The following is an 8,906-nucleotide window of genomic DNA, read 5'->3' on the forward strand; positions in this document are numbered from 1 at the left end:
GTACCCTTGCAAAGGTATAGAGCTGGTCCTCTGTTCTACGACCAGGATGAAAACCACATTGCACCTCCTGTAGCTGAGGTTTGACTAACGGTTTGTAACTCTGGAGTAGACTTTCCTAAGGAGGCTGACGAGCGTGATCCCCCTAGAGTTGGAATAGGGGCGACTACAGCCCCGGTCTGCCAATCCAGAGGTTTTGTTTCCAACTTCCACACAATGTTGAAGTGACAAGTCAACCAAGACAATTGAAATTCCCCAATGAAATTGCTGAAATGAAAGCATCACTGCACCTTTAGGATCAGAAAATGACTTTTCTTATACCTGGCTGAGGCAGCGCAGCCAAAGCCGCAGGTTACTGCATTGATTTCAGGGGGGGATTTTAGCGATATGGATTTGGGATAGAGTCAGTGGGCCAATTACCTGTCAGCTGAAACACTGAAAATCTGAACATGACACGCCCGCCTTGTCTCACAACGGTCTGAAGGAAGGTGGAAGATAAGGAAGCTGATGTGGACTATTGAGGCTCAGTCAGGGGGAAAAAAACGGCACATCCTGTTGCCTTGCCAACCAAGCCCCTCAGAGTGTGAGGGTTAAATGTAAACGATTCTCTGCCAATGCAAATATAGGTTGCCATCTGCTTTCATGGCTTCCTTTGTTCCATGTTGAACATGTGTGTAATCGGATTTTTAAAAGCAATCAGTGTGGGCCTAGTAATTCTGAAAATAGAAATCAATATAAATATAAAACAACAATAATCCTTTCCTTTTTTCCAACTCCTAGCAGACCACCATGGATGATTTTAACTGTCAAATTAAGAGTGTGTTAAGGATAAATTCTGGTAAAGTTTTCCAGTCAATTTAATAAAAATGTATTTTCTGACAATTAATCGCCAGCGGATTAAACAGCCATATGCGAAGTCAAACAGCAAACTTGTTGCTTAGGAACAGTGAGAAATAACCCAAACTTTTTCTAAAGCATCTGATCTAATCCCCCCTGGTGCTGCTTGTGTGTGTGTGTTGTGGGGGTTGGGGTTGGGGGAGTCAAGTTTAGCAGAGGTGGTTTCTAGGCAACAGTTTTGTTTTTAGATTTATACAAAGCTTGTTTGTTCTTCTGTGGTTTTGGTGTCTTTGTTTTTAACTCATTTATCTTCTTTGTGGGGTTGTATGTATGGTATTCTAGTTCTTCATTGACAGCAAGAGCAAGAATGGGAAATAAATCACTATTGTATATTTTTTAGCAACAGATCAGTGGTTGTTTTTTTAATTATTATTTATAATGAACCTAATGTGTTCCTTTGGAAAGTAAACATCCACACTCGGGAGTGGTGCTCATTATTTTATCCGCTTATTAGAAGTCAATAAAAGGTGCCATGGTTGCTCTATTTGACTGCATGTTATGCTGGAATCTTATTTTAAGTACCACTTCTGTGAAGCTACACTTAATTCAGTAAAGCAAAGACAATATGATAAGGCAGTAGAAAACTGCCATCTTGCACCATCTCACATCATCATATGTAGAGTGTGTAACGAGAATATACTGCACCATAATATGCATTCATTCACATTGGCAGCTTTTCCACTACATAAAGCATTCATGCAACAGCACTATTGCCTCTAGAACACTACACATCCATATTTCTTGAGCCCATGCCTATTTCAGTAGGACCGTTTTATTTCATTTGTGCTCTAATTGGCTATATGAGATAATTAGATGCTTTGAAGGGGATGTTTCAAATGGGAAAGCCCTGTTTTGTCATCATACCCCAATTAAAGGTTTCTACCGCCGATGATATGACCCCCATGTCATCCAATGGCAACATTCATGCATTTGCGTTTGCAAAGAACGTATCCCACTGCTTCCACAAACACGGATGCTCATTTGAAAGATGCCTTTTAATTATCCCAGGCAGTCATTTGCCCTGTGTTCCAGATGTCAGCCTGGTCAACCCTTTTAAACTAGCCATGATGGCCATCTTGTGACATTTTAATTAAATACAGGACGACCTTGTGTAACTTGACATTACATAGAGTATCATACACAAGTGTGCACAGCCCCTCACAGTTCAGCAACCATTTGTATTACTGTACAAAGGACGATACTATAGAAATCAAAGGTGTTTATACGTTACAGTAGTCAGTATACATGTTGTATAGTGATACAGATTAACTATCCACTGAAAATGAGTCAACACACAGCCATGATTAAATAGCGAGCCTTGCATATAGTCAAGTATGGTGGTGGTATCGTCATGGTCTGGGGGTGCCTGCTGCCTGCATTGGGGACCTGCAGTTCATTGAGAGAAACATTAATTTAAACATTAATTTAAACTCCTGTATGTTAACATCATTGACTGACTGGCACGTTGAATTTACACAAAAAGTATATTGTGGGGCGTTACTGTTTATTATGCCCCACTTCAATAGCCTGCCAATTAAACGCGGCAAATTGCCTTGTCACTATCTGACATCGTGTCTATTTCAATACACTGTCCTAGAAAAACGCTTGGAAAGTAGTCATTGACCCAGTTGAAATGCCAGTACTGTGAAAGCAGCACATTTGACAATGTGGAAAAATAAATCCCTAATCTATAACCCATCCATCTTCTATACCGTTTATCCTCATTGGGGTCGCGGGAGTATGCTGGACCCTATTCCGGCTGACTTCGGGCGAGAGGTACACCCTGGACTGGTCGTCAGTCAATCGTAGGGCATGTACACTGTAGACAAACAACCATTCACACTCACATTCAAACCTATGGACAATTTAGAGTTGCCAATTAACCTAACATGCATGTTTTTGGAATGTGGAGTACCCGGAAAAATTATCTATAACTGTATTAATTAATAAATGTAGCTAAGCATAATGTGATAAAGGGATTATAAATTCTATGCTGAAACAAACATTGTGCATACATTTACAGTGTGACTTCACAGCATCTCTATTTCAATTATTTGAATCTCTTGCCCTCTGAAAGAAGGCACAGTAAAGGCAAACGCAGCCATCTTTCCTACTGTAGGATAGCACCCTCTGTTGGACAAAAGGCAGAACCACATGGAGTGTGACGTTTCCAAAATAAATTACTGGCATCCTTACGTTGACTGATCAGTGTTACTGATCTTTACATTTCACTTTAAATTCACGGTAAATACTGTATTTGTTAAAAAACAAAAAAACAATGTGTTGCTTTCAATTGGACATGCAGCGCATTTAGCCTGCACATGCGCGGTGCTTGCTGGTAGGCGGGGCTTATAAATGACGCAACAGCGGTCGTAAGTGTCATCAGTAGCATGTGGCTCTGGCGATCTTCCGTATTGTTGGGTGTGTTGGGCTGTAGAGGAGTGGTGAGAACCATGGTACGTCATTTTAACGTAATGTAAATAATGTTTGAAAATATGTACACGCGTTATTATCCATTTGTCTATCCACTGTCGGAGTGTTTAAGAACAACTACGTAAACCGTGCTTATTTTAAACTTGGTGCAACAAAGAAATGCGTCCGACGTCGATGCAATTCATTGTGCAGTCAGTGTTTGGCCGATCAATATTAGAAATGTTCTGTCAGTTAAGCATCAGACGTGGAGGACTTGGCTTACTGTGCAGTTGTGTGTTCACGCAAAAATGAATACTAATCTGTCGCGTTTGTGTAACGCAAACGTCAAGATTTGTGGCGTTAGCTTGCTATGCTAGCTGGCGTTCCAGTGAGAGACAAACAAGCTCTGTCATACTTGTAATCCTGTATGAAAAGGCACTTCAGGAAAAAAACATGCCATTTGTTTGTTTGATTTTTTTTGTCAAATTGATTTCTGGCGTTAGCTTAAACTACTAGCTGATTTGAATGTCAAAATTCCATACTACAACGGCGCTATACTCAAGTATACTGAAGTAAAAAAGAAGGATTCCTTAGCTGGCTTTTCCCCTACATTTTATACTACGCAACGGTCAATTACGTTTTGCTGTGCTTGCTTGAACTTTAGCCCCTGTGTTACTGAAACTCGCACTTGTATTTCTTCACATGCAGTGTGCACAAGTGAGCGACTGGCAAACTGCCAAGTCAATTTATGAGTTCTCTGCCAAAGATATTGACGGCAATGAGGTGTCCCTGGAAAAATACAGGTAAGATAATGTCATTGTGCACGACCTGTCCTAATGCTCAGACGCAGGCTTACTATTTAGTGGTTTACTGCACTCAGCAGACTCTTCATTGGATAAACCTGCACTGTCTACTGTAATAAGCTCCAGTACAAGAACTGTATCTGAACCTATGTTTTTTAATGTAGAATATTCAAAGCAGAATACTGCTTTACTGCTTTTCAGCTTTCTGACCCCAGTATGTCCGTGTGCTTTCTCTACCAGGGGTTATGTGTGCATCATTGTAAATGTGGCCTCTAAATGAGGAAAGACCAGAGTGAACTACACTCAGCTGGCGGAAATGCACGCTTCCCTGGCTGAGAAGGGTTTACGCATCCTCGGATTCCCATGTAACCAGTTTGGAGGCCAGGTAACTTGAGTCATCCCAGTGGTATTTTAAAAATACAGGATCTAACAAAAGTTTGTATACCCGTCAAATTTCAGCAACCATGTTATTGTATTGTCTCAAGAGGCAATACCACAGAAATGAAACTTTAGCGTAACTTAGTTGGTGTACACCTTTAGAAAGCGGTATAGATGTACCACCCTCTAAAATAACTCTGCATACAGCCATTGTCTAAATAAATGGAAACACGGCCAAATTGTGTCCCTATTGTCAGTATTTAGTGTGAGCACCAGGCCTGTGCAAATTTGAGAATTCAATTCAATTCAATGGAAGAATTTGAATTTGAATTGACTCCACCCCACAGGATGTTGAATTAAATATGAATTACAGAAAGTGGAACAGAATTCAATGCAATTCATAAATTCATTCTCATCACAGATCAGTGAGAATGAAATACCTTTTAACATACATTTTTCTTCCAAATGACACGAGCAGACACAAACATTAAGCATACTCTTTAATGTTGGAAAGTTGAGCATTTTATGAGAAGTGAAAGTATAAACCACCTTTTGGCTTTCAATTATTTATATTTATCATCACTTTACTTTGCTAGTGTACATCAAATGTTTGGACAGCCATTTTAAAGACGTGGATAAAGCGATTATCGTTCCAGGCCTAGTGCCCACAAGACAATTTGAAATGGAGACAGACTTGGTCACTCCATCACCTTCAGCTTCCTCAGCACGGCAACTGTCGTCTTGCGTGTGTTTTGTGCTCCTCTATGTTGTTAAACTTGCGTGGGGCTCTGTTTTCCAAGAAAGGTGTTACAGAATGTCATAGTACATGTTGGAATTTATGTTTACCTCTGAACTTCCGCTCAAAAGGTCTGACAATAGTCATGCAGACTATGACTCTACCACCACCATGCTTGACTTGGTACTCACTTGTGTTTTCAGTGATTGTTGGCAGCTATTTGGACAATAATGGTTGTGTGTTGGGTCATTTTCAGTGGATAGTAAATCTATAGTGACTATAGAAGTGGTAAACTGACTATAAAGTATGTCTAAGTTTCATTTGTATAACATACGCTTACGCTGATCTTCTTGTGCTGTAATTTGAGTTACACATTACAGGTCAAAACTTGCAGTAAAGTGTATATTTCATCCTGGTGATGATCTAGGAGCCTGGAACCGAGGCAGAGATTAAAGAGTTTGCCAAGGGGTTCAATGCAGAGTTTGACCTCTTCAGTAAAATTGATGTGAATGGAGACAGCGCTCACCCTCTTTGGAAGTGGATGAAAGCTCAGCCGAAAGGAAAGGGAACCCTGGGAAAGTAAGTTGTTTTCTAGCAAATTACACTTTTAAAAATGGCTGCCACTATAGCTTTTTAAATGTGCCAACTGTTTGTATTAAGCAGATGCACCTAATGAGGTGTCCTATGACAGCGGTTCCCACACTTTTCACAGTTCGCGTACCCCTTCAGACATCTGGCTGGAAGTCATGTAATATATGACATTATATTTTTTTTAAATCACGTCTTATTTTTCAACTGCATAAACAGGCCACAAATTTAAAACGGAGAGGGTTTTAGAGGTGTAAAATATCTCCTGGCAGGTTTGTCTTCTTTTGGTGAATTTATATACAAGAAGTGGTGACAAGCTGTGGTAAGATGTGGTGAACTGATCTTTATGCTCTTTTGCTGTTCTTTGGTTTGCAACAACATGGAAATAATCAGTATAATACAATGCAACTAATGTTACATGTAAACATAGTTATGAAAACAAAGGCACATGAAGTACAGAAATCAATAAGGAAATATTTCAAATGAGATTATGCACCTACCAAAAATGCACAGCAGCACAGAGCTAGCATTATTAAGCCTCAACTCAACTTAACATTTGTGAATAGAAAATACGTGTCTGTCTGTGCCGCGTCAGAGAAAGTCACACACAAGTCTCAATCTGCGTCACACTGTGTGTCCAAGGGCCACCGAACAAAGTGGCCGTACCGCCCAAAGACACATTTATGAAAGCATAAATTTACTTACTTACTTATACGTGCAATACCCAGGACTTTCTAACATCGTCAGTGCATCCAGTCAATAAACAAACGACAGGCTCATACAGCTCAGAAAACACACTAATTAGTCAAAGCACCACGTAAGACCAGCTGTCCTTTAGCACACAATATAAACGATCTTGAAAAATCTTCAAGATTAAACACGTTCAATGCACGACGTCATAATCAAACTTATTTGTTCGATCTAACGCACAGTGAACAATGAACAACTTCATGCTGTCACCTTTCTCCTGCACTGTACTACTTACTTGCTGTGGCTGTTCACAAGGTGTTCAAGCTCATTACGTAAATCTCAGTGTTGGGCGCTAATGTAGTCGAGCAGTTTTTAATTTTGATTCACGTACCTGCTACAGCAATCTGCGTACCCCATGTTGGGAACCTAGATCCGTCTAAGTATTTAATATTGAACCATTACATTGCTGCATTGATGCGATGTCATTGTGAAACCTAGAATGCAAGACCGTACATACACTGTGTGTAATAACCATCCTGTTGCTTCATTCCGTTTCAGCTTTTTTTTTCCACTGTTTTGACTTGGCTTTCAAAATGTTGCACAGTTTTATTCCTCTAAAATGGATGCTATTGTTGCCATTTCTCCAAATACATTGGATGTGATCTTAAAGTGTATTAAGCCAATACCATCTTCTCTCTAAAAAGTTTGTGATAAGTTTATGGTATAATCTTGTCATGATCGGATTTAAGTCTAAAATGTTCTTCTCTTCACAGTAACATCAAATGGAATTTCACAAAGGTAATGTACTTTCAGATTGCAGTTTTGGAGTATTTTTTTTTTTGTATTTTCAGAGCCATCAAGGTCATGACTTCACTTTTTTGTATTCCTGTACAGTTTCTTATAAGCAGAGAGGGACACGTGGTGAAGCGATACGGCCCAACAGATGATCCCAGAGTAAGTGGGTGCCTTCATTGTTTGACACCTTGAAATTGCTTTCTTTGATTTGTAGGATTCACTTTGGAAATGTATGATTTGCTTTGCCAACATGCTGAATGTGTCTTGGTGGTTCTTTTTTTCAGGTGGTGGAGAAGGATCTGCCAGCGTACCTGTAGTAATAATACAGCCATCCTCTGTGTGCATGATCACACATAGATCTCATATTGCCTTGAGGTTGTTGGTGTGTGTGGGTGTCTGGACCAATGACGGCCTGCCTATAAACCCAAACATTGGGGAGGGCAGGCCTGATGATTTAGCGTGCAACTACCCTTCAGACTTACCCACTACACCCAACATTTTAAGACTATATGAGTAGCGATTGCTTAGTGATCTAGCACAACTTTTTACAAAGCCATTCCAAAGAATGCCATCTTTTGTTTAGTCTCATGTGATCATGCATTGTGACCGCTTTGTAGCAAGATGCTATAAACTCCATTGACTTCTCTAAACTACTGACTATGTTTGCACTGAACCTGCAGGTAGATTGTCACACTGTCATTATTTTGTCATAGCCATTTAGCTGCACTTATCACACTCATTGTGTCAGGGTGAGTGTTTTAGTACACAAAGTTGAATCCAATAAATCAATTGCATCTGTTGGTTTGTTGAAAAGGTATTGCTCATTGTCCCAAAATCAAATACAGTAGTTAAATCCTGGCAATTTGATAGTGGATTTATCTGATATGATGAAACTGAAGATTATTAAAGTATGCATTTCATGAAAGTCTACTGGGTTTTGTGTTTAGACTTAGACTAGCTATTCAACTGGTGGCCCGTGGGACACATCTGATCCATGAATGACATCAGACCGCCCCGGAAGTGACATTTCTCCGGCAGGTGTCTTAAGAACGCACTTGACGTATACAAAGTATTTGACAAATGTTTTTATAGCACGTAGAAAGTCAGAGCAGTCGTGTCCCATATAAGCTTTGACTCGTGTTCTACAGTAGGCCCTTCAACAGCACAGCGCTCCTGTCCTTTAGAGATTTGACTGCTGTAAACATATAACCACACAATGACTCCAAGCTGGTTGCTTATCTGAGACTGCTTTTGTGCAAACGTTCCGGACATGTACGTGTATATGAGACAGCCGTGATTGACAGCCATGAACACCAGTTATTTTATTCGGGCTGAGCGAAAATGTATGTGTTCATGGTATTTTTATGCTGTTTCATTTGTAATTAAAATATATACCCGGTTTTTGTACAAGCTCTTCTTTTAAACCACTATTGGTAACGTGGTAGTGTTATTCAAAAAATGTAATTTGGAGCGAGTTGCATACTGTCCCTGTAATTGGCATTACACTTACCTGGAAATGGAAACATTTTACTTTTTGCATAAAAAAAGATGTTAAAATATCTGTGTAACCCAGCATTGGTGGAACAATACAGACAAAAATTGAAGTCTAA

At 39.8% G+C, this 8,906-nt stretch overlaps 1 protein-coding gene across 1 annotated transcript; it reads left to right on the forward strand.

Annotated features, from left to right (window-relative positions):
• Positions 1–3,249: 3,249 nt before the first annotated feature.
• LOC129176559 (phospholipid hydroperoxide glutathione peroxidase-like) lies at positions 3,250–8,664 on the forward strand. The gene is made up of 7 exons (XM_054766704.1): positions 3,250–3,350; positions 4,015–4,109; positions 4,350–4,494; positions 5,651–5,802; positions 7,275–7,299; positions 7,396–7,455; positions 7,581–8,664. Exons 1-7 carry the CDS (start codon positions 3,285–3,287, stop codon positions 7,611–7,613), a joined length of 576 nt encoding a protein of 191 aa, XP_054622679.1. The 5' UTR covers positions 3,250–3,284; the 3' UTR covers positions 7,614–8,664.
• Positions 8,665–8,906: the final 242 nt, after the last annotated feature.

Source organism: Dunckerocampus dactyliophorus, chromosome 2 (assembly GCF_027744805.1).
Source record: "Dunckerocampus dactyliophorus isolate RoL2022-P2 chromosome 2, RoL_Ddac_1.1, whole genome shotgun sequence".
NCBI lineage: Eukaryota > Metazoa > Chordata > Actinopteri > Syngnathiformes > Syngnathidae > Dunckerocampus > Dunckerocampus dactyliophorus.